Below are 26474 nucleotides of genomic sequence, written 5' to 3' on the forward strand. Positions count from 1 at the left end.
TCCTCAATGGTGAAAAACTGAAACCATTTCCACTAAGATCAGAAACAAGACAAGGTTGCCCATTCTCACCACTGTTATTCAACATAGTTTTGGAATTTTTAGCCACAGCAATCAGAGAAGAAAAAGAAATAAAAGGAATACAAATCAGAAAAGAAGAAGTAAAGCTGTCACTGTTTGCAGATGACATGATACTGTACATAGAGAATCCTAAAGATGCTACCAGAAAACTACTAGAGCTAATCAATGAATTTGGTAAAGTAGCAGTATACAAAATTAATACACAGCAATCTCTTGCATTCCTATACACTAATGATGAAAAATCTGAAAGTGAAATTAAGAAAACACTCCCATTTACCATTGCAACAAAAAGAATAAAATACCTAGGAATAAACCTACCTAAGGAGACAAAAGACCTGTATGCAGAAAATTATAAGACACTGATGAAAGAAATTAAAGGTGATACAAATAGATGGAGAGATATACCATGTTCTTGGATTGGAAGAATCAACATTGTGAAAATGACTATACTACCCAAGCAATGTACAGATTCAATGCAATCCCTATCAAACTACCACTGACATTTTTCACAGAACTAGAACAAAGAATTTCACAATATGTATGGAAACATAAAAGACCCCAAATAGCCAAAGCAATCTTGAGAAAGAAAAACGGAGCTGGAGGAATAGGCTCCCTGACTTCAGACTATACTACAAAGCTACAGTAATCAAGACAGTATGGTACTGGCACAAAAACAGAAATATAGATCAATGGAACAGGATAGAAAGCCCAGAGAGAAACCCACGCGCATATGGTCACCTTATCTTTGATAAAGGAGGCAAGAATATACAATGGAGAAAAGACAGCCTCTTCAATAAGTGATGCTGGGGATACTGGACCAGCTACATGTAAAAGAATGAAATTAGAACACTCTCTAACACCATACACAAAAATAAACTCAAAATAGATTAAAGACCTAAATGTAAGGCCAGACAGTATCAAAGTCTTAGAGGAAACCATAGGCAGAACACTCTATGACATAAATCACAGCAAGATCCTTTTTGACCCACCTCCTAGAGAAATGGAAATAAAAACAAAAATAAACAAATGGGACCTAATGAAAGTTAAAAGCTTTTGCACAGCAAAGGAAACCATAAACAAGACAAAAAGACAACCCTCAGAATGGGAGAACATATTTGCAAATGAAGCAGCTGACAAAGGATTAATCCCCAAAATTTACAAGCAGCTCATGCAGCTCAATATCAAAAAAAAAAAATCAACCCAATCCAAAAATGGGCAGAAGACCTAAACAGACATTTCTCCAAAGAAGATATACAGATTGCCAACAAACACATGACAGAATGCTGAACATCACTAATCATTAGAGAAACGCAAATCAAAACTACAATGGGGTATCGCCTCACACCGGTCAGAATGGCCATCATCAAGAAATCTACAAACAATAAATGCTGGAGAGGGTGTGGAGAAAAGGGAACCCTCATACACTGTTGGTGGGAATGTAAATTGATACAGCCATTATGGAGAACAGTATGAAGGTTCCTTAAAAAACTACAAATAGAACTACCATACGACCCAGCAACCCACTACTGGGCATATACCCTGAGAAAACCATAATTCAAAAAGAGTCATGTACCACAATGTTCATTGCAGCTCTATTTACAATAGCCAGGACATGGAAGCAACCTAAGTGTCCATCAACAGATGAATGGATAAAGAAGATGTTGCACATATATACAATGGAATATTACTCAGCCATAAAAAGAAATGAAATTGATTTATTCGTAGTGAGGTGGATGGACCTAGAGTCTGTCATACAGAGTGAAGTAAGTCAGAAGGAGAGCAACAAATACCGTATGCTAACACATATATATGGAGTCTAAAAAAAAAAAAAAAGTCATGAAGAACCTAGGGGCAAGATGGGAATAAAGACGCCGACCTACTGGAGGATGGACTTGAGGATATGGGGAGGGGGAAGGGTAAGCTGGGACAAAGTGAGAGAGTGGTAGTGTATATATGGACATATATACACTACCTAATGTAAAATAGATAGCTAGTGGGAAGCAGTCGCGTAGCACAGGGAGATCAGCTCGTTGCTTTGTGACCAGCTGGAAGGGTGGGATAGGGAGGGTGGGAGGGAGGGAGACGCAAGAGGGAAGAGATACGGGGATATAAGTATATGTATAACTGATTCATTTTGTTTTAAAGCAGAAACTAACACACCATTTGTAAAGCAATTATACTCCAATAAAAATGTTTAAAAAAAAAAGTGTATGAACTTCCAGTTATAGGATGAATAAGGTCTGAGAATCTAATGGATAGGTTAGAAACTATAGTTGATGTTAACAGTGCATTGTATAATCAAAAGTAAATAAATAGATAAATAAATAAAAATTTGTAAGTGAAAAAAAAACAAAAACAAAAAAACATTATGCTGAGTGAAAAGAAGGCAGTCACATAAGACCACATGTTGTATGATTCCATCTATATGAAATTCCCAGAATAGACAATCCGTAGAGACAGATAGTAGATCAGTGCCTCCAGGGACTGGGGGAGGAAGAAAATGGGGAAAGATTGCTAATAGGTGTAAGGTTTTGGGGGGAGGTGATGAAAATGTTCTGAAATTAGATAGTGGTGATAACTTCACAGTTCTTATGAATATACTAAAAACCAATGAGTTGTACACTTCAAAAGGTTGGTTTTTATGTGTGAATTATACCTCAATAAAGCTGTTATTTTTAAAAAACAATGCTTACTGTTAATACTTTGTGAAGGCTGTTTCTTCATGTTCTGGTACTTTTTCCACAGAAGAACTTGTGGGTTTTTTGTTTTTTTCAAGAAAACATCTTTAAAAAGAAACAATTTTACTGGCTTTAGAATTGCATCTAATATGAGAACTTATTTGCTCAATAAAGACAAGTATGCTATATCTTCCTTATCCACTATTGTCATGCTATGGAAAACATTATCTGCTACTTCATTTTAATTAATTTAACTTCATGTGCATCACATGTTTTGTACTCTTGGCATAGTGGATTACAGTTTCTGAAATTTTCCTTGTTCTTAGAGAAAGTAATTTTTTCCCCAGCTACTTATATTTAATGTTCCAAAAACAGCATAACAAAAATGTATTAGCACTTGGAACATGGTGAATTTTCTACATTCTTTGTTGATTTTTTTTTTGTTGTTGCCGTTTTTATGTACAAGTGCACAGTTGTAAAGGATTTGGTTAAATACTGAAAGAACATAAATGTTCTTTTTGTAACTTTGCTCTCTTTCAAAATGAAATTAGCATCACAAATAGTTGATTTTATATATATATATTGCTAATTTAAGTGAAGGTAAACTGTTAGTTTCCAATTTTCTACATATATGTTTGGTAGTGGGAGGAATATGCTTATGAATTTAAAAAATCAACCTGCTTGTCTCTAAATCAGCTGAATTATTAAAGGTTATCTTTAATCAGTATGTAACAGTGCTTGCAAGGTTAGGATACTGGAGTGTTTTTGAATATGGGTTCTTTTCTAACAGAAAGACTTACCTTCACATGTGTTTTTTCAGTTACAGGGTTGTAAAAAATAGACTGTTAAGTGTTTTATATTTTCTTAAAATGGAAGATAGGGAGACTTTAGAACAAAACAAAAGCTCATAACTATTTCGCTTTGAAAAATAACAAAAAAGCATGTAGATACTTTAAGAAAACAACATGTTTTTCTAAATCTAGAGTGCTCATAAAAATGAGGATCCAGATGGTCAAATCAGACAAAATGTGTAATGCTGTAAATTTTCCTCCTAGTTAAAAGGCTGGCCACCGAGAACCTGCAATACATGGTCAAAGCGTGCCAAGTGGGGTCAGGAGGAGAACCTGCCGCCCAGCTGACTTCTGTGTTTAGGTAACTGGAAAATATGCCAACTGGCAAGAAGACTATTGCCAGCCATTTGACAGCCAACATGTTTTTTAAATAACTAATTATCCAAAACATAATGTGTTACTACTTGTTTGTAGTTTCATTTATTGTATTTTTGGCAGTAGTTTTGCTATGTTGTGTTGTTTTATTAAAAAATAAAAGTACCAAGGAGAAAGATAAGTGAGCTGACTTAAAATTACCTGAGAATTTAGTAAGGAAGATTCTTGCATGTGTTTAAGAGGAAAAAGTGGGAAACGTGAGTCATGATGACAGGTGTACAGGCTTTGGAGCTGCTAAACATGCTACTCACGATCCACTGTGGAAGTGCCTGTCACTGGTTTTCCTACTCACTTTTAGATGCTGTGGACCCAGAAAGCTCCATTGTATGTAATTGTGAAGCATAGACTTTGTAGATCTTTTGTTCCTTCACAAGAATAACTGCAACTTGAGAAACATTTTCTGTTTTGTTTTTATTTTCCTGCCTTGCACCATATAGAGTCTTATACTTTCTGTTAGGGCAGTGCTTTTAAGTATTTCTTTCTCACAGTTTCTACCAGTTCACCTTTATTTCATGTATCTCTACCCTAGCACTACCATGATAAATAGTTTGGGTCCATTTCCTTCATTCTATGTTAGATTTTTGATTCCTCAGTTTTCTTTCTCATCACATAGTTGGCACTTGTCAGTTGTTTACAGTTTATTTAAATTGTGATCATTTGAAATAAATACTGGATTTATGAAAACTGTAAAGCCCTAAGAGAGGAGGAAGGATTTTATATGAACAAAGATTGCATGTTTGTTAAGTACAATTTATTGAGCTAGGTGACTTTTATTTTCTTGGGGGGAGAGAGTGGAAATTTTAGTATTAAAATATATAATTCTTATTAATAAAAGGTTTTCTATGGGTCTAAAGTCTCTTGATCAGTTAAGGAATATAAAAATTATTTCAAATAACTTGCTTTCCTCATAGAAATATTGTTTGATTTATCTACAGATAGCAATAACTAAAAGATATACAAAATAACTAGGAAACTGGACTCTTCACTGTTTTAGTCTCTTCTACATCCTTACCACCTAGATTTCAGCATGCACACTATAGCAAAAAAGTCCCTGAGATTAGATTTTTCCCCCTTATTCTTCCTCCTGGGATTCCAGCTCTTTCCTTTCCCTCCTAATGCCGCCACTCTGGTCACAGCTCATACTGAAGCCATTTCTGTTCTTTATTTTCAAGTGTTAAATAGTGTTCATATGGCATCTAAATCCTTACGGTAATCTTACATGAAACGATCTTTCTTGTGTTCAGGTTACAGCTTGTTGCCATACAGATACCAGCCCAAGGAATTGCCCCAGAAGTAATTCTAAGTAACTTGTTTTACTTTCAGGAAATTTATCGAGGATTATGGTATGAGATATGATTATCAGATTTACAGCATTTTAGAAACAGTAGCAGCATTGGACCAACAGGTTGTTATCCACTTGATTTCTACCCTTACTCAATCTCTGAAGAGTTCAGAGCGGAAATGGGGCCTTGGCAGAAATATTGCACAAAGGTATGTTTGATAATTTGATTATATCCTTTCGGACAATGATTATGAAATCTAGATTCATTTTCTAGAGATGGCCTATTTTCCGCTTATAAAAATTTGGAGTGTGTTCCAGTGAATAAGATTAGTGACTCAACTAGATAATATGGGTTTTGGTCAGAAATAGATCAAGGCTTTTTTTTTTTTTTTTAATAGATTACAACCCAGCTGAAGATAATGCTGGACTGTTTAGAGTAATGAAACATGGCGGGGGTGTATAAGTCTGTATTTCCTAAAGAAATTGTTTTAGAAGGGTCAGTACTCATACTATATAATTCATATGTCCAAAAGTAGTATGTTAAAGAATCAAAGTACTTTAATCAGATCGTGTATGGTGTGTACAGACAAGTAGACATTCAGGCAGGCTCAGTTTGTAAAGACTTAAATGAAAAATAATGGAAAAGGTAGTAAATATATATCTGTCTTCTTTTCTTTTTTCTTTACAGGGAAGCCTATAGCAAACTTTTATCTCACCTAGGACAAGTGGGACAAGATGAGATACAGAGACTAAAAGATGATAATATTGAATCTATTTTGTGATTCATCCTCAATGTTAATTATAACTATCTAAAGTCACTTTGCACCATTCTGACTCCTACTTTTAATTAATTGTATAATGTTCTGTTAAAAATACTTTCTAGGATTTTTTCCTTTCATATCTGTAAGTATAAAGTATATAAATAAGGAAATAAAAGTTAATTAAATATGTTATAGGAGCTTTGGAACTTGGTAAAACTGCATTCTATTTTGAAGAGGATTTAGTGAAACTAAAGAAACTTTTCCTAGCTGGGAGTGTTATGTGTGTATGTCTAAGCAGGTTTGTACTGGTTGATCCATGGCCATTTTACTGCAATGTGACTTTCTGCCTTGTGAGTAATTTATTTCTGTTTTGTTTTTGTTTTCTTATGAGTTATATTTTATTATGATACTATTTCAAATTACCTGGCTGCCCTATGCTGGGGTTTTTTTTTGGAGGGGTGGTCAGGAGATAGAACTGTATATTTGTTATCCTCTTTTATACTATGCGTGAGGCAAGTTAATAAAATCCTTACACAGCACACTTAACTCTATGAAGAATGAGACTGAATCTGGCTAAATGATTATACAGATAATATGTATTTTTTTTTTAACTTGGACCAACAGTGTTTATATCAATACTTGGGTTCCAACAGTTGCCAGATGTTTTCCTCTACTCATCCTTTCGTTTGGAGTTGTCATTAAAAGACAGATCAGGAGGAGGATAAACAAGAAGAGCCTTTAGGAAAAGAGAATAAATAATATTCTGGAAATTTTTAAGTTTACAGAATTAACAGAAGAGGTCTGAGAAGTCAGCTGATTTATCTCCTTGCTCTTCAATTAGAGCCTCTTATAAACTAGCATCTTTCATGTTTGCAGGGAGCCAGTTTAGTTTCCTATAGCAGCTCATCTCTCAACCCTTTAACTATTTCATTCAGATTCATTCTACCAGTTGGGCTTTTGTCCTTGACTCCTTTTTCTAATGAGCATTATTTGGTAAAAAGAGCTCCAATCTTAGTGTTGGGAACCCACCTGAATCTCAAACCCAGCTCTGCTTTGTGACCTTGAGCAAGTTCTTAACCTTTCTGAGCCTCAGTTCCTTCATGGAGAAAAATGAATAATAACCCTTTTTTAAATTTCACAATGTTCTGGTAGGAATCAGTGGGATAATTGATTTATAATTATAATCATATAATTTAAATGTATGTGAATGTACTTGTTGACCTGTGTTCTGTTTAGTGGTGTACAGACATGATCACTCTATCTCATGCACAAAGGTGAAGAACACTTCTCAGTTTTGTTCCTCTTTCTCTAATGGTATGTCCTAGATGAAGTCCCCACTTCTTTTCAATGTTTTCTTACATGTCATGTTTGCTAAGTTTGAAATAATTTGATTTTTTCTTGAGCATCTAGTGTTTATCATGGTTCTACTATTCCTTCAGGAAAACATTTCAACCCTTTTCTGACTCAAGAAGTATCTTTTAAAATGAAATGCACTGCAATCGGGAAACTAGAGTTAATAGCCCTTTCCTAATTGTAATCTGTGAAGTCTAAAGGACTTCATGACATATAAATGGTTTATTTTCCCCCCAAATAAACTGTTTTTAATTCAACAAATGGGATGAATAAAAGCCTCTTTAAGGTTACTAAGACTTCATAGCAATGAGTTTCATTATGATAGTGACTTATTAAATGAATGATGCATTATTTTGCAAGTTGTAGCAATTGAAATGTAAACTATTTAATGGGATGACTTTAAAGAGGTTATTTATGTGTGTGTGTGTGTGTGTGTGTGTGTGTGTATGTGTGTGTATATATATATTTTCACCCCCAAGGGAAATTGATAAAGATATCTTGGAGAATCTTGCTCCTTAGCTTATGAAACTTTTTAAGGGTTAAGAAAATCTGCTGCTGAATCATGCATTAGGGTGTATAGCTGTAGATACTAAGAATAACTAAAGTTTATACATTAAAAAAATCAGTAACAAGAAAAAGTCTGTAACAATACATGTGTATGTATATATATATATATTTTTTAATTTATGTATCAGTAAACTTTTAAAGAAGCTGTTTTATTAATTGAAGAAAAAAGAAAATTTATGACTCTGTTCCATTTCTTAAGAATCTTCACTGACCCATAAATTATTACTATAGTCTTGTCTTTTTCCATTTCCAGACTTTTAGAGTACCTTATACTTGCTTCCTTAATGTTCCTTTTCCCCTAAAAACCCTGTTATCTCTGAAGCGGCTGCTTCTACCATGGTAAGGTAGGCCAGTCTCTTTTGGTCAAATCTGAAATGTGTTCTCATTTTTCTTGGTCTTTGGGGCCTCTGTGACGTTGCATTTTCTTTTATCTTCTCATCCCTTCCTCAGAAGTATCGCTCCTTCCTACATACACATTCTTCCTTCTTGTCCCTACTGGTAAGATCTAGCCCTTCACCTGCTCTGTCTCAACATTCTTGTAGTAGTGAACTGATAAAACTAGCTTATAATTTTTTCTCTCTGTAGTGCTAATTTTTCTCTAAACCTGTCTAGTTGGATTCTCCTGAAATCTCAAGGCAACATGTCAAGCTGCCCTTATCATCTTCGTTTCCAGTCTAGCTCATGCCTACATTTTCTACCCAGAGAATACACCACTTTCCCAAGTCACTTAGCCTTGATATTTCTTGGATTCATTGTTCCCCACTTTTCATTTGATCACCAATACAAGCTCTTGTGATTTTTTTCTTTTTGCCATTTCATGCATCCAAACATTTTTCTATTGGGTACTATAATCTCCTTCTTATCTCTGGACTCCTGAAATTTATTCTTCACATAGTTTTGACATTAGTGTTCCTAAAATACTTCTTTCTTCTTGTTACTTTTCTGCTCAAGGACCTCCATTTACTTCCCATTGTTAATAAGCTGACATTCAAGCCCTTCAGTCAGGAGACTTCTACCATCTGACGCTATACCTTCCGTTTCCAAACTTACCTCAAGCAGGAGAGTAGACTGTCTTAGCTGCTTTCTCTGAATGACATGTTCATTCTACGCTGTGGGCCTCCCTCAGTTTGCCAACTTAGAATACCATCATTTCTATAGAAACCTAACCTTAAGACACTTAAATAGGAAGAAAATTAAAATATACATGTTGGATATGTAAGTGTTCCACTCAAATAATTTCTTTAAAATATCAGATGGAGTGTAGAAGAGATGATTGAAGGGACAACAGGGTGATGAAAGGACTTTATTAGACACAGATTTGGTTACGATTTAAATTTCAGTTGAACATTTAATTAGGTTTCCATAGGGGAGGAAAAAAACATGGAGTATTGTCTCTGCACAAAAGTCATTCAGTATTTTGTTCATTTGTATTAGAAGAGTTTCAAAGTTTAAAACTTTTTATATCTTTACTTATCCCTAGCATATTTTCTTTTCTTACTAAGCATATTTGACTTTTTCTATTTTGGGGGGTAAGTAAAGTATTATTTGTGAGTTGTTAGACTACGTGTGTGTTTTCATTATGCATTGTTATTTTTATCTTCTTCCATGCTTCATCACAAATTTTTAAAACTACTTTGTTCTTAACTAATTACATGAACCCATTTCCATGTACTTTCACAGAATCTTTGGCAGTTTTTATTTTTACTTCCCCTTTGTTAGGATTATATATCATATAAAAATTTGATGAGCCTTGCAGTTGGGAAAAGCCTTTTGGAAACCTACCTTCCCTAATCCTACACAGTAACATAGCACTTGTGTTTCAAAGGTAAAAGATAGATATCATATAAACCTCACCAAAAACTGTTCTCTGTACTAAACCACTGCTTTTTGACTGATAGACTTTTTACATAAACCTTACAATTTTCCAAAAACTGATCTCCTGCCTACTCCTCCTAGGGTTAAAAATATTGCCTTGTCAGTCAAGTATAGAGTATGCTAGTATAAATAACGTGCTTTGTTTGCTTAAAACGGTTGGTTTGGGAAGCTAGCAAAATAGCGTATTCTTTCACATATTTAATAAGATATGAGACTTGTATTTTGATTCTGTGATAAACTATGTTTGGTAAGGTTACCAAAATCAGTACCAAATGAACTTACCAACTTCTGCTTATTGAAGTTTTTGGTGTGCTGATAGTTATCCAGTTCATTGCATTTGTGGATTGTGCTTTTAGAAAAATTCTGGGCATATGCATGCTTTAAGTTATTTGTGTATGTAGTAAGAGATGTAATTAAAAATGTATATATTCAACTTACACTGCACCTGTGATTATTCAACTGCCTCTTTATGACAGATTGACTCTTTGAAAACCAAAATAAAAATGAACCGTGTTACCTAGAGGAATAATTTTTATCTTATTCCTGTTGCTTTTATACTCTGCTAAAACAAAGAAAAGTTAATTTTTCAGCTATTGTAATGGCTGAAGGGTATACAATATACATGTGGTTAAACTGAGAAGAGAAAAAGTATGAAGAGAAAAAGTATGAAAAACACCCTAAAAATAACCAATTGGCATTTTGTTCTTAAAGATCTAAGGAATTTCACTGCGTTTTACATACATATTATTTTATTTTAGAGATTCATGTCTTTTCTGGCTTTTCCTCCTAGAGTAAGAACACTGCTAATATCTGTGTTACTGCTTTTCCTTTTTTAAAGTAAAATCTTGAAATGATGTTTAAACTGTTGGAAGCTTCACAGTCTTTTGGAAATTCAAATTAATAATTTAAATATAAATGCAATATGGTCTTTAACTTTGAAGAGTAAAAATGGAAGATGAATTACTGTAGGATAGTTCACTTAAATGGAGAACATATATTTGAATAGTTTCAATGGGCTTTGGTTTATATGACCAAACATTGTTTTCTAGAATTTTTCTTATTAGCTCTTATGATCAATAATTTGAGGGAAGGAATGAATTATAAGCGATCTGAGTTTTTTCTTTTTAGGGGAGGGGCGCTGTACTTTGGATGCTGTTCTTTGTCTATAATTATAAGTGTTTCTGAAAACTATGTAAAACTTTTAAAAATTCTGACTTCAATTCTGTAATATTACTGAATAATACATTAAAGTTCACTGAGGAGAGGTTTGATAATATATACTGGTTTCTTTTAAATGAATAGTTAGAAGTCTGCACAGAAATTAGAATAATCTCAGGCTGCCTTTCCATTTGTCATTCAAGCAAGTTCACTTTTAGACCTTCCCTTTCATTAATTGGGTAGAGAGTCTGGGATTAAAAATAGATTGTTTTATAAGGTAAAACTGCTGGATGGAAAATCTGTGTGTCAAGTAGAAATTTTAGTAAATCTGAAATAATTCTTGTTTAGGTCCTTGTTGAAAAGATTTCTGAAACGCTGGAGTCCATTTTCCTGACATGGTAAGTAAGGCATTTTAAAAATTTAATTTAGATGGTTTATACCTTTTAAAGAGACTCTCTGTTTTCCTTCTAAATCTCAATTATCAATATCAATTTTCACTTTTCAGAACTGTACAAATACTCTTAAGGCTTTTTGTTTGTGTAAACAAAATCTGTTCTTTTAAAAATTTACCATTTTTTTCTTACCCCTAGTCTCCCCCCTCCGGCCTTTAATCTAAATAGCCAAAAGTTTTATTTATATATATATATATTTTTTTTTTTAATTAATGTTTTAGGTATCTTATATAAAGTTAGTGAATTCTATATTTAGGATAAAAAATATTTTTTTATTCACTTCTGATTACTAAAAGTGGTTACATGAATAAAATGACAATTTCCCATTAAGACAAGGATTGCTGAATGATTAAACTAAGGAAAAAAAGTAAAATCTTCCTTTTAATAAAGGTGACTTATCCTAACAAGATTAAGGAAAGGGGAAAAACTCATGTTATACTTGTTGAATTTATGTTCAAATACAGTTATTGAGTTGTTTTATTTTTTATTTTTTGTTATAGACAAAGCAAATCCAAAAACCTAGCCTAAAAAAATTCTCATGCATTATTAAAAATGGTAGTAATAAAATATGTATTGGTGGTAGAGAAGAATCCCACAAGCGCTCAAGATTGACATAACCTTTAACAAAGTGGAAAAACTTTTATTAGAACTACTGATACTAGGTTCAAATTTATGTCAGAGCACTTTATGGTACCGAAATTAGTACAACTAATTTTTTTTGAGCTTTAAAATGTCATTTTTCACTAAATGAGCTTAGATGAAATGTTTGAGAGACTTATTATTTGAGGCAAGTGTTTGTACAAGTTTAGGAATCTTTGGCTTTAGTAAACTCCCTTTTTCATAATTAGCATGTCTCTTTCACATGCTTTTCAGAATCATTTATCTCATAGCTTGTGTTCCAAGTTCTATCTAGTAATTTTTAAACTTCAAAAATAATCTTTTTCAGTTACAAGGTTCTAAAACAGTAAAATACCTTGTAATTTGAGTGACATTTTTTTTTCTTAGGCAAAGTACTTCAGAGCATTTGCCTAATCCTTACAACATTCTTCTGAATTAATATGGAAATCAATAATTGCCCCCCTTAAAAAGTGAGAAAACTGAAGCAATGTAAAGTTAAGCTCCTGGCCCAAGGCAACAGAGCAACCAAGGTGAAAAATCTGGGTATTCCATCTGCTGTTCCGGTGTACTTCTATTATTTGTATTACCTTGAATAAAATATGGCATTTAAAAATTTATGATGTCATAAAGATGAGTCTCTACTTATACAGCAGGGCTGTATAATGTTAAATTTTTAAAAGAAAAATTACAATCCCAGGCTTAAGTAGTAAAGAGATTAAGTACTGACAATTTTTTTTTAAGATCATTGATGGCAGTACTTGTGAAATAAACTGCCTTACTAAGAGGGTAATGTCCTGGACAGCACTGTTTAGACATAGTGTACAAAGAATGCTTAAAACATCCATGGACCATTAAGTTAGCACTAAGCTACACCACCATAAAAGTCATACATATTGTACTGTATATTGACACACACTGAGAAGCGTGACAAGCGTTTTCAATAATGTGTATTTTAGAAAACTGTTCATTTTTTGCTAATGTTTATCTGAATAGAAGATCTAGAAAACAAAACAAGGAAGCATTGAGCACTGAGTATTTTCATGCCCAGTATCCAAAAGTCAGGCCTTTTTCTTCCTTGTGTTCATGATGGTTGTTAAGAGAGCACTGGCTTTTCAGATGGTGCCAATCCTGTGATGAGGCACTTGAAGAGTTTGAAGGTTAGGGCATGTGAAATACGGAGCTGGGAGGAAGCATGCTGCTATTCCATTGGAAGCAAAAGGAAGTGTAGGCCCGTAGAATACTTCTTCTTTGCCTTCTCTACTCACATCCAATACCTAACAAAAGAAGAGGAGAAACCTGTACGTTAAAGGTGGTTGTTCAAAATAAAGCTGGGTACACATAAAAGAAAGCCTGCAGTTAAATTCAGTTATGCCACCATGACTACACCTTACGCATTGCTATTTTTCTCAAGTATGGTACCAGGAATATGTGTTAAGTTCCTGCAAAGTGCTATTCTACACATTTCTGTTTGTGTTTGTACATGTTTATACATACATAGATATGTATGTTATGTTTGTATATACAGATATTTAATAATTTAAACTTCAGAACAGTGTTGAGGTGTAGGTAGCATTATCCTCCTTTAATAAAACTGCCTTAGACTGCTTAAGTAACTAGCCCAAACTAGTTAGTACGTGTTGTTTGTATGCTGGCTTACAAATCCTCACCTGTAAAGTGAAAACAACATTGACCCTGCAGCTTTGCTTTGGAAATTGGTGACATCCAGCTCAGTGTCTAGCACATAGAGTATTATAGCTTAGTAGCAGGTTCAAAAAAATCAGTTCAGTTGCTTCTGGAAATTCTTCCGCAGTTATTTCCCCATTAAGCTGGAGTTCCACCTCTTCCCATATATGGAAAGAATCTCTTTGTTAGTGTGTGCCTGCTGTCACCTCACTGATTCTGGTTTAATCTTACTACTAGGAAAATTCTTTCTTGAGGAAAGCTGGTCATTTCCTTTCTTGAGGAAGGCTGGTTTAATCTTACTACCAGGAAAATTCTTTCTTGAGGAAAGCTGGTCATGTCCTATGTGTCTAACCCATAATGTTCCTTCCGGCCTTCAATCATCTTAACCTCTTTTCATATGACCTTCCTCAACCTTCATTTTTTTAAATTAATTAATTTTTTATTGGGGTATAATTGCTTTACAATGTTGTGTTAGTTTCTGCTGTACACCGAGGCAAATCAGCTGTATGTATACATATATCCCCTCCCTCTTGGACCTCCCTCCCCCTGCATCCCACCCATCTAGGTCACCACAGAGCACCGATCTGAGCTACCTTTATTTAAAACCTTTCCTCCCTTGGGTTCTATGACCTTAAAAAAAATAAGTTGGTCATTGACGCAGGCCACCTTTGGTCCACTTCTTCCATCTCCATCCTAAATGTAGGTATGCCCCAATATTCCAACCACAGACCCCTTGGTACTCTTCTTCAATAATCTTGTCCACTCTCATGCCTTCATCTGTCACCTAAGTAGATAATTCTATCTATCTATCTATCTATCTATCTATCTATCTATCTATCTATCTATCTATTTATTTATTTATTTATGGCTGCATTGGGTCTTCGTTACTGCACACAGCCTTCCTCTAGTTACGGCGAGCGGGGGCTACTCTTCATTACGGTGCGCAGGCTTCTCATTGTGGTGGCTTATCTTGTTTGTTGCGGAGCACGGGCTCTAGGTGTGTGGGCTTCAGTAGTTGTGGCATGCGGGCTCAGTAGTTGTGGCTCACAGGCTCTAGAGCGCAGGCTCAGTAGTTGTGGTGCATGGGCTTAGTTGCTCCATAGCATGTGGGAACAAACCTGTGTCCCCTGCATTGGCAGGCGGATTCTTAACCACTGAGCCACCAGGGAAGTCCCGCTCTACGTGGATAATTCTTAAGCCTTTAATGTAATAATGCATTATTTTAGATGAAAGAAGCCCTTGAGATTTCGGGATCCAAGCTCATAAAGGAGGAAATCACTAAAGCCTAGAATAAAATAACAAACCTTGTAGCTTTTTTTCCCAAATGGACATTTAGCTGTCCCATCCCATTTATTGAACAATATGCCCTGTCACTATTAATTTTAAATAGCTCTAGTATATGCAACATATAAATTTTTCTTTGTTCTCTCTTTCATTGATTTATGTACCTTCCCACAGTACCACATTTAGTTATTTTGACTGGGTAGGGCATGTCTCCGCCATTCATTTTCAAGCATTTCTTGGTTATTGTATTTTTCCTTTCCTGGAGAAACTTCAAGATCAATTTGACAAGTATTATTCCCCCACCCTGTGAGAAAAAGGAAAATTACAATGGGATTTTGACTAGTATTTCATTAAATAAGGAAGTAGAGGTCTTTCAATATTTACCTCAAATAAGATTATTGTTCAGGTTACAGAGAAGAAAATTGAGATACAAAGAATGTTCGATGACTTGCTCAGGATCACACAGCTAGTAAGTGGTGGTGGAGCCAGTACTTGGGCTCAAGGTTGCAACCCAAGAAAGAGCAAAGTTTTCATGCCATTCGTGATATCCCCTCCCCAACTGAATACATTTCTAGAACACAAAATATCAGTTGAGGTCACTGTCCAAACAGCTTATCTGGTTCCCTGGGCCAACAGAGGCTGTGTATGTTAAGCAGATGTAATTTATTTAATCTGTAAGACGGGAAAGGAAGTGTTGGCAGTTTTTCTACAAAACACTCCCCTGTAAACTGGCAGAAAGAAGGCATGTGGGAGAAGGAGGTGCCAGCTTGGCAGCATATCCTCCAGCCAAAAAGAAGTAATCATAAATGAAGAGCAGTGGAGGTGATCTGGCAACACAGACTAATCAATTGCACACTTAGGCAGCTGCTCCTTTACCTGTGGCTCGTCATCCACAGCGTCCAGATTAGAGTCAACCTCTGTGCCAGACGTTTGCTTACACACCCGCTGAATAAAGAAGAGCACCTGACTTTCCTCAGGAATCTATTTTTTAATATTTTACATGGGTCAGTATTACTAACAAGTCCAAATCTCCATCTTTAAACAGGTATTAATTTAAGAGCACCTCAGCCTTTCTCTTATTTGGGTTGCTCTTGAAATGGATCAAATAGTCTGTGCTAAATCAAGTAGTAGAAAAAAAATAGAACAGTATGCTTTCTCAACATTTGACATGCTTGTGGCTGAATCCTACAAATGACAGTTAAATAAGCTTTGATTAGAATCCAGAAGGGTCAGTCTAATGAGACAGGTTATTGGCTGGTATTTTCAAGAGCAAAGAAAATTACTTTAGTCCTTCTGGATGTTAACAGACCAATCTGTGAACTGTGTAAGTGTGACCTTCATTAATCTTAGTCAGCAGTGCACTTAGAATCCAAGAATACTATAGATTTGTGACTTATGAAAAATTTAAACTTCGATATTTTTAACATCTATACTATTTTCTCCACCACTCTGACCTGTAATTTTCTTTCTTTTTTTTTTTCCCCCCTCACAAATCACATCTCAGAATTTATTCAATGCTTTGGACCTTAAAATATTTTTTTTAATTTTTATTTTACATTGGAGTTATAGTTGATTAACAGTGTGTTAGTTTCAGGTGTACAGGAAAGTGATTCAGTTATACATATACATGTATCTATTATTTATCAAATTCTTTTCCCATTTAGGTTCTTACAGACTTGAGCAAAGTTCCCTGTGCTATACAGTAGGTCCTTGTTGGTTATCTGTTTTAAATGTAGCAGTGTGGACATGTCAGTCCTAATCTCCCAATCTATCCCTCCCCACACCCTTCGCCCCTGGTGACCATAAGTTTGTACTCTGTCTGTGAGTCTGTTTTTGTTTTGTAAATAAGTTCATTTGTATCATTTATTTTAGATTCTACATATAAGCAATATCATATGATATTTGTCTTTCTCTGACTTACTTCACTTAGTATGATAGTCTCCAGGTCCATCAATGTTGCTGCAAATGGCATTATTTCATTCTTTTTAATGGCTGAGTAATATTCCATTGTATATATGTACCACAGCTTTAGCCATTCAACTGTCAGTGAACATTTAGGTTGCTTCCATGTCTTGGCTATCGTAAACAGTGCTGCAGTGAACACTGGGGGCATGTATCCCTTCGAACCATCTTTTTCTCCAGATTTATGCCCAGGAGTGGGATTGCCGGATCACATGGCAGCTCTATTTTTAGTTTTTTAAGGAGCCTCCATACTGTTCTCCATAGTGCCTGTATCAATTTACATTCCCACCAGCAGTGTAGGAGGGTTCCCTTTTCTCCACACCCTCTCCAGCATTTATTGTGTCTAGATTTTTGATGATGGCCATTCTAACTAGTGGGAGGTGATATCTCAGTGTAGTTTTGACTTACATTTCTCTAATAATTCGCAATGTTAAGCATCTTTTCATGTGCCTCTTGGCCATCTGTATGTCTTCTTTGGAGAAATGTCTATTTAGGTCTTCTGCCCATTTTTTGATTGGGTTGTTTGTTGTTTGATATTGAGCCACATGAGCTGTTTGTAAATTCTGGAGATTAATCGCTTGTTGGCCACATCATTTGCAAATATTTTCTCCCATTCTATGGGTTATCTTTTCGTTTTGTTTATGGTTTCCTTTGCTATGCAAAAGCTTTAGAGTTTAACTAGGTTCCATTTGTTTGTGTTCATTTCCATTACTCTAGGAGACGGATCAAAAAAGCTATTGCAGTGATTTATGTAAAAGAGTGTTCTGCCTATGTTTTCCTCTGAGAATTTTATAGTCTCGAGCCTTACATTTCGGTCTTTAATCCATTTTGAGTTTATTTTTGTGTATGGTGTTAAAGAATATTATAATTTCATTTTTTTTTTGCATGTAGCTGTCCCATTTTCCCAGCACCATTTATTGAAGAGAATGTCCTTTCTCCATTGTATATTCTTGCCACCTTTATCATAGATTCGTGGGTTTATTTCTGGGCTTTTTATCCTGTTCCATGGATCTCTATTTGTTTTTGTGCCACTACCATACTGTTTTGAACTGTAGCTTTGTAGTACAGTCTTAAGTCAGGGAACCTGATTCCTCCAGCTCCATTTTTCTTTCTCAAGATTGCTTTGGCTATTCAGGGTCTTTTGTGTCTCCACACAAATTTTAAGATTTTTTGTTCTAGTTCTGTGAAAAATACCATTGGTAATTTGATAGGGATTGCATTGAATCTGTAGATTGCCTTGGGTAGTACAGTCATTTTGACAATATTGATTGTTCCAATCCAAGAACGTGGTATATCTTTCCATCTGTTTGTGTTATCTTTGATTTCTTTTATCAGCATCTTATAGTTTTTAGAGTGCAGGTCTATTGCCTCCTTAGGTAGCCTTATTCCTAGGTATTTTATTCTTTTTGATGCTATGGTAAATGGATTGTTTTTTAAATTTCTCTTTCTGATCTTTCATTGTTAGTGTATAGGAATGCAAGCAATTTCTGTGTATTAATTTTGTATCCTGCAACTTTACCCATTTCATTGATGAGCTCTAGTAGTTTTCTGGTAGCATCTTCAGATTTTCTATGTATAGTATCATGTCATCTGCAAACAGTGACAGTTTTACTTCTTTTCCAATTTGGATTCCTTTTATTTCTTTTTCTTCTCTGAATGCCATGGCTAGGATTTCCAAAACTATGTTGACTAATAGTGGCAAGAGTGGGCATCCTTGTCCTGTTCCTGATCTTAGAGGAAATGCTTTCAGCTTTTCACTGTCGAGTATGATGTTAGCTGTAGGTTGGTCAAATATGGCCTTTATTATGTTGAGGTATGTTCCCTCTGTGCCCACTTTCTGGAGAGTTTTTATCATAAATGGGTGTTGAATTTTGTCAAAAGCTTTTTCTGCATCTATAGAGATGATCATATGGTTTTTATTCAGTTCGTTGATGTGCTGTATTACACTGATTTGCGTATATTGAAGAATCCTTGCATCCCTGGAATAAATTATGGTGTACCTTTGATCATGGTGTATGACCCTTTTAATGTATTGTTTGATTTGATTTGCTGGTATTTTGTTGAGGATTTTTGCATCTATGTTCATCAGTGATATTGGCCTGTAATTTTCTATTTTTTGTGATAACTTTATCGGGTTTTGGTATCAGGGTGATGGTGGCCTCGTAGAATGAACTTGGGAGTGTTCCTTCCACTGCGATTTTTTGCAATAGTTTCAGAAGGATAGGTGTTAACTCTTCTCTAAATGTTTGGTAGAATTCGCCTGTGAAGCTATCTGTTCTTGGACTTCCGTTTGTTGGGAGTTTTTAAATCATGGTTTCAATTGCAGTACTTTGGATTGGTCTGTTCATATTTTCTATTTCTTTCTGGTCTAGTTTTGGGAGGTTGTACGTTTCTAAGAGTTTGTCCATTTCTTCTAGGTTGTCTATTTTATTGGCATATAGCTGCTTGTAGTAATCTCTTATGATCCTTTGTATTTCTGAGGTGCCCACTGTAACTTTTTCATTTCTAATTTTATTGATCTGAGCCCTCTCCCTCTTCTTCTTGATGAGTCTAGCTAAAGTTTTTCAACTTTATCTTTTCAAAAAAAAACAGCTTTTAGTTTCACTGATCTTTTCTATTGTTTTCTTCATCTCTATTTCATTTATTGCTGCTCTGATCTTTATGATTCCTTTCCTTCTACTAACCTTGGGTTTTGTTTTTCTTTCTCTAGTTGCTTTAGGTGTAAGACTAAGTTGTTTATTTGAGATTTTTTCTTGTATCGCTATAAACTTCCCTCTTAGAAGTGCTTTTGCTGTGTCCCATAGGTTTTAGATCATCATGTTTTCATTTTCATTTGTCTCTAGGTATTTTTTTATTTCCTCTTTGATTTCTTCAGTGATCCATTGGTTGTTTAGTAGTATATTGTTTAGCTTCCACATATTTGTGTTTTTCACAGTTTTTTTTTTCTTGTAGTTGATTTCTAATCTCATAGTGTTGTGGTCAGAGAAGATGCTTGATATGATTTCAATTTTCTTGAATTTACCAAGGCTCGTTTTCTGGCCCAGCATGTGCTCAATCCTGGAGTGTTCCATGTGCACTTGAGAAGAATGTGTACTCTGCTGCTTTTGGATGGAATACTCTATAAATATCAGTTAAGTGCATCTGATCTAATGTGTCATTTAAACCTGTGTTTTCCTTATTGATTTTCTGTGTGGATGATCTGTCCATTGATGAAAGTGGGGTGTGAAAGTCTCCCAGTATTATTGTTGATTTCCCTTTTTATGGCTGTTAGTATTTGCCTTATAAATTGAGGTGCTCCTATGTTGGGTGCATATATATTTACAGTTGCTGTATCTTTTTCTTGCATTGATTCCTTCATCATTATGTAGTGTCCTTCTTTGTCTCCTGTAACAATCTTTATCTTAAAGTCTATTTTGTGTGATATGAGTACTGCTACTCCAGCTTTCTTTTGAGCTGCATTTGCATGGAATACATTTTTGCATCCTCTTACTTTCAGTCTGTATGTGTCCCTAGATCTGAAGTAGGTCTCTTGTAGACAGCATATATATGGGTTTTGTTTTTGTATCCATTCAGTCAATCTGTGTCTTTTGGGTGGAGCATCTAATCCATTTACATTTAAGGTAATCATCAAGATGTATGTTCTTTTTTTTTTAATTTTTATTTTTTTATACAACAGGTTCTTATTAGTTATCCATTTTATACGTATTAGTGTATATATGTCAATCCCAATCTCCCAATTCATCACACTGCCACCCCCACCCCCTGCCACTTTCCCCCCTTGGTGTCCATATGTTTGTTCTCTACATCTGTGTCTCAGTTTCTGCCCTGCAAACCGGTTCATCTGTACGATTTTTCTAGATTCCACATATATGCGTTAATATGTAATATTTGTTTTTCTCCTTCTGACTTACTTCACTCTGTATGACAGTCTCTAGATTCATCCACGTCTCTACAAATGACCCAATTTCGTTCCGTTTTATGGTGGAGTAATATTCCATTGTATATATATACCCCATCTTCTTTATCCATTCATCTGTCGATGGGCATTTAGGTTGCTTCCATGACCTGGCTATTGTAAACAGTGCTGCAATGAACATTGGGGTGTATGTGTCTTTTTGAATTATGGTTTTCTCTGGGTATATGCCCAGTAGTGGGATTGCTGGGTCATATGGTAGTTCTGTTTTTAGTTTTTTAAGGAACCTCCCTACTGTTCTCCATAGTGGCTCTATCAATTTACATTCCCACCAACAGTGCAAGAGGGTTTCCTTTTCACCACACCCTCTCCAGCATTTGTTGTTTGTAGATTTTCTGATGATGCCCATTCTAACTGGTGTGAGGTGATACCTCATTGTAGTTTTTTTGTTGTTGTTGTTGATTTTAAACTTTATAAGACATAATGGACAGAATAATTTCAAATATGTTCTCATTGTAGTTTTGATTTGCATTTCTCTAATAATTAGTGATGTTGAGCAGCTTTTCATGTGCTTCTTGGCCATCTGTATGTCTTCTTTAGAAAAATGTCTGTTTAGGTCTTCTGCCCATTTTTGGATTGGGTTGTTTGTTTTTTTAATATTGAGCTGCATGAGCTGTTTATATATTTTGGAGATTAATGCTTTGTCGGTTGATGCGTTTGCAAATATTTTCTCCCATTCTGAGGGTTGTCTCTTCGTCTTGTTTGTAGTTTCTTTTGCTTTGCAAAAGCTTTTAAGTTTCATTAGGTCCCATTTGTTTATTTTTGTTTTTATTTCCATTACTCTAGGAGGTGGATCAAAAAAGATATTGCTGTGATTTATGTCAAAGAGTGTTCTTCCTATGTTTTCCTCTAAGAGTTTTATAGTGTCTATCTGGCCTTACATTTAGGTCTTTAATCCATTTTGAGTTTATTTTTGTGTACGGTGTTAGGGAGTGTTCTAATTTCATTCTTTTACATGTAGCTGTCCAGTTTTCCCAGACCGTCTTTTCTCCATTGTATATCCTTGCCTCCTTTGTCATAGATTAGTTGACCATAGGTGCGTGGGTTTATCTCTGGGCTTTCTATCCTGTTCCATTGATGTGTATTTCTGTTATTGTGCCAGTACCATATTGTCTTGATTACTGTAGCTTTGTAGTATAGTCTGAAGTCAGGGAGTCTGATTCCTCCAGCTCCATTTTTTTCCCTCAAGACTGCTTTGGCTATTCGGGGTCTTTTGTGTCTCCATACAAATTTTAAGATTTTTTTCTTCTAGTTCTGTAAAACGTGCCCTTGCTAATTTGATAGGGATTGCACTGAATCTGTAGATTGCTTTGGGTAGTATAGTAATTTTCACAATATTGATTCTTCCAGTCCAAGAACATGGTATATCTCTCCATCTGTTTGTGTCATTTTTTATTTCTTTCATCAGTGTCTTATAGTTTTCTGAGTACAGGTCTTCTACCTCCTTAGGAGGGTTTATTCCTAGGTATTTTATTCTTTTTGTTGCAATGGTGAATGGGATTGTTTCCTTAATTTCTCTTTCTGATCTTTTGTCGTTAGTGTATAGGGTGCAAGAGATTTCTGTGCATTAATTTTGTATCCTGCAACTTTACCAAATGCACTGATTAGCTCTAGTAGTTTTCTGGTGGCATCTTTAGGATTCTCTATGTACAGTATCGTGTCATCTGCAAAGAGTGACAGTTTTACTTCTTCTTTTCTAATTTTTATTTCTTTTTCTTCTCTGATTGATGTGGCTAGGACTTCCAAAACTATGCTGAATAATAGTGGTGAGAGTGGACATCCTTGTCTTGTTCCTGATCTTAGAGGAAATGCTTTCAGTTTTTCACCATTGAGAATGATGTTTGCTGTGGGTTTGTCGTATATGGCCTTTATTATGTTGAGGTAGGTTCCCTCTATGCCCACTTTCTGGAGAGTTTTTATTGTAAATGGGTGTTGAATTTTATCAAAAGCTTTTTCTGCACCTATTGAGATCATCATATGGTTTTTATTCTTCAGTTTGTTAAAATGGTGTATCACATTGATTGATTTGCATATATTGAAGAATCCTTGCATCCCTGGCATAAATCCCACTTGATCATGGTGTATGGTCCTTTAAATGTGTTGTTGGATTCTGCCACTCCTTTCTGGCTTATAGAGTTTCTGCTGAGAAATCAGCTGTTAACCTTATGGGAGTTCCCTTGTATGTTATTTGTCATTTTTCCCTTGCTGCTTTCAATAATTTTTCTTTGTCTTTAACTTTTGCCATTTGATTACTGTGTGTCTCAGCATGTTTCTCCTTGGGTTTATCCAGTATGGGACTCTCGGTGCTTCCTGGACTTGGGTGGCTATTTCCTTTCCCATGTTAGGGAAGTTTTCGACTATAATCTCTTCAAATATTTTCTGGGGTCCTTTCTCTCTATCTTCTCCTTCTGGGACCCCTATAATGCAAATGTTGGTGCATTTAATGTTGTCCCAGAGGTCTCTTAGGCTGTCTTCATTTCTCTTCATTCTTTTTTCTTTCTTCTGTTCCGCAGCAGTGAATTCCACCATTCTGTCTTCTAGGTCATTTATCTGTTCTTCTGCCTCAGTTATTCTGCTATTGATTCCTTCTAGTGTGTTTTTCATTTTAGTTATTGTATTGTTCATCTCTGTTTGTTCTTCAGTTCTTCTAGGTCTTTGTTAAACATTTCTTGCATCTTCTCGATCTTTGCCTCCATTCTTCTTCCGAGGTTCCGGATCTTCTTCACTATCAGTATTCTGAATTCTTTTTCTTGAAGGCTGCCTATCTCCACTTAATTTAGCTGTTTTTCTGGGGTTTTATCTTGTTCCTTTATCTGGTACATAGCCCTCTGCCTTTTCATCTTGCCTGTCTTTCTTTGAATGTGGTTTTTGTTCTGCAGGATGTTAGTTCTTCTTGCTTCTGCTGTCTGCCCTCTGGTGGATGAGGCTATCTAAGAGGCTTGTGCAAGTTTCCTGATGGGAGGGACTGGTGGTGGGTAGAGCTGGCTGTTGCTGTGGTGGGCAGAGCTCAGTAAAACTTTAATCCACTTGTCTGCTGATGGGTGGGGCTGGGTTCTCTCCATGTTGGTTGTTTGGCCTGAGGCAACCCAACACTGGAGCCTACCTGGGCTCTTTGGTGGGGCTAATGGTGGACTCTGGGAGGGCTCATGCCAAGGAGTACTTCCAGAACTTCTGCTGCCAGTGTCCCTGTCCTTATGGTGAGATACAGCCACCCCCCACCTCTGCAGGAGACCCTCCAACACTAGCAGGTAGGTCTGGTTCAGTCTCCTGTGGGGTCACTGCTCCTTCCCCTGAGTCCCGATGCACACACTACTTTGTGTGTGCCCTCCAAGAGTGGAGTCTTTGTTTCCCCCATTCCTGTTGAAGTCCTGCAATCAAATCCCGCTAGCCTTCAAAGTCTGATTCTCTAGCAATTCCTCCTCCCGTTTCCAGACACCCAGGTTGGGAAGCCTGATCTGGGACTCAAAACCTTCACTCCAGTGGGTGGACACTGTGGTATAAGTGTTCTCCAGTTTGTGAGTCACCCACCCAGCAGTTATGGGATTTGATTTTATTGTGATTGCGCCCCTCCTACAGTCTCATTGTGGCTTCCCCTTTGTCTTTGGATGTGGGGTATCTTTTTTGGTGACTTCCAGTGTCTTCCTGTCAATGATTGTTCAGCAGTTAGTTGTGATTCCGGTCTTCTTGCAAGAGGGAGTGAGAGCACATCCTTCTACTCCGCCATCTTGAACCCTGTGCAATACGTATGTTCTTACTGCCATTTTGTTAATTGTTTTGGATTTGTTTTTGTAGGTGTTTTTTCTTCCCTTCCTCTTTTGCTCTCTTGTGATTTGATGACTAACTTTCGTGTTTTGTTTGGATTCCTTTTTCTTTTTTGTGTGTGTATCTATTGTAGATTTTCGGTTTGCATTTTCCATGAGGTTTTGATATAGCCATCAATATATGAACAAGATTTTTTTAAGTTGCTGGTCTTTTAATTTCAAATGGATATCCAATATCCTGCTTTTGTGCTCTCCTCTTCTCACAGTTGCTGGTTTTGATACCGTATTTGTGTGCAGATGATTTCCTACCTTTACTGTATGTTTGCCTTTACCGGTGAGCTTTCCCACTCGTAATTTTTTTGTTTCTAGTTGTGGCCTTTTCTTTTCCACCTAGAGAATTTCCTTTAGCATTGGTTACAAAGCTGGTTTGGTGGTGCTGAATTCTCTTAGCTTTTGCTTGTCTGTAAAGCTTTTGATTTCTCCGTTGAATCTGAATGCGAGCTTTGCTGAGTAGAGTATTCTTGGTTGTAGGTTCTTCCCTTTCATCACTTTAAATATATGGTGCCACTCCTTCTGGCCTGCAGAGTTTCTGCAGAAATCAGCTGATAACCTTATGGGAGTTCCCTTGTATGTTATCCGTTGCTTTTTCCCTTGTTGCTTTTAATATTTTCTCTTTGTCTTCAATTTTTGTCAGATTTATTACTATGTGTCTCAGTGTGTTCATCCTTGGGTTTATCCTGCCTGGGACTCTCTGCACGTCCTAGGCTTGGGTGACTGTTTCCTTTCCCATGTTAGGGAAGTTGTCAGCTATTATTTCTTCAAATATTTTCTCAGGCCCTTTCTTTCCCTCTTCTCCTTCTGGGACCCCTATAATGTGAATGTTGGTGCATTTAATGTTGTCCCAGAGGTCTCTGAGACTGTCCTCATTTCTTTTCATTCTTATTTTCTTTATTCTGTTCTGTCCAGCTCACTTATCCATTCTTCTGCCTCAGATATTCTGTTATTGATTCCTTCTAGTGTATTTTTCATTTCAGTTATTGTATTGTTCATCTCTCTTTGTTTTTTCTTTAGTTCTAGGTCTCTGTTAAACATTTCTTGTATCTTCTCAATCTGTGCCTCCACTCTTTTTTCCGAGATCTTGGATCATCTTTACTATCATTACTCTGAATTCTTCTTCAGGTAGATTGCCTACCTCCACTTCACTTTGTTATTCTGGGGTTTTATCTTTTTCCTTTATCTGGGACATATTCCTCTGCCGTCTCATTTTGTCTAACTTTCTGTGATTGCAGTTTCTGTTTTGCAGGCTACATGTTTGTAGTTCTTGCTTCTGCTGTCTGCCCTCTGGTGGATGAGGCTAAGAGGCTTGTACAGGCTTCCTGGTGGCATGGACTGGTACCTGCCCACTCGTGGGTAGAGCTGGGTCTTGTCCCTCTGGTGGGATGGACCATGTCAGGGGGTGTGTTTATCAGCTACCTGTTTATTCAGGAAGACTTTAAGCGCCTCTCTGCTGATGTGTGGGTCTGTTTTCCCACCCTGTTGGTTGTTTGGCCTGAGATATCTCAGCATTGGAACTACAGACTGTTGGTTGGGGCCAGGTCTTGGTGAGAAAATGGAGGCCTCCAAGAGGGCTCACGGCAATGAGTACACCCCAGACTACCACCGCCAGCGTCCTTGTGTCCAGTGTCCTTGTCCCTGAGTCAGCCGCCCCCTACCTCTGCAGGAGACCCTCCAATATAATACTAGCATGTAAGTCTGCCCCAGTC

At 36.2% G+C, this 26474-nt stretch overlaps 2 protein-coding genes across 8 annotated transcripts in view; one reads left to right on the plus strand and one right to left on the minus strand.

Annotated features, from left to right (window-relative positions):
- Positions 1-6097, plus strand: part of MMS22L (MMS22 like, DNA repair protein) — a 134260-nt gene extending 128163 nt beyond the window's left edge. For all 4 annotated transcript variants that reach the window (XM_068550973.1, XM_068550971.1, XM_068550974.1 and 1 more), the window contains 3 exons: positions 3812-3908; positions 5306-5473; positions 5953-6097. In XM_068550973.1, coding sequence (XP_068407074.1) covers positions 3812-3908; positions 5306-5473; positions 5953-6046 — 359 coding nt within the window. In that variant the 3' untranslated portion in view covers positions 6047-6097. The remainder of the gene's footprint in view (positions 1-3811; positions 3909-5305; positions 5474-5952) is intronic.
- A 6986-nt stretch (positions 6098-13083) lies between these two features.
- KLHL32 (kelch like family member 32) overlaps positions 13084-26474 on the minus strand; it is a 239538-nt gene continuing 226147 nt past the window's right edge. For all 4 annotated transcript variants that reach the window (XM_068550927.1, XM_068550925.1, XM_068550930.1 and 1 more), the window contains one exon: positions 13084-13322. In XM_068550927.1, the coding sequence (XP_068407028.1) occupies positions 13161-13322 (162 nt within the window). In that variant the 3' untranslated portion in view covers positions 13084-13160. The remainder of the gene's footprint in view (positions 13323-26474) is intronic.

This window comes from Eschrichtius robustus, chromosome 9, assembly GCF_028021215.1.
Source record: "Eschrichtius robustus isolate mEscRob2 chromosome 9, mEscRob2.pri, whole genome shotgun sequence".
Taxonomy (NCBI): Eukaryota; Metazoa; Chordata; class Mammalia; order Artiodactyla; family Eschrichtiidae; genus Eschrichtius; species Eschrichtius robustus.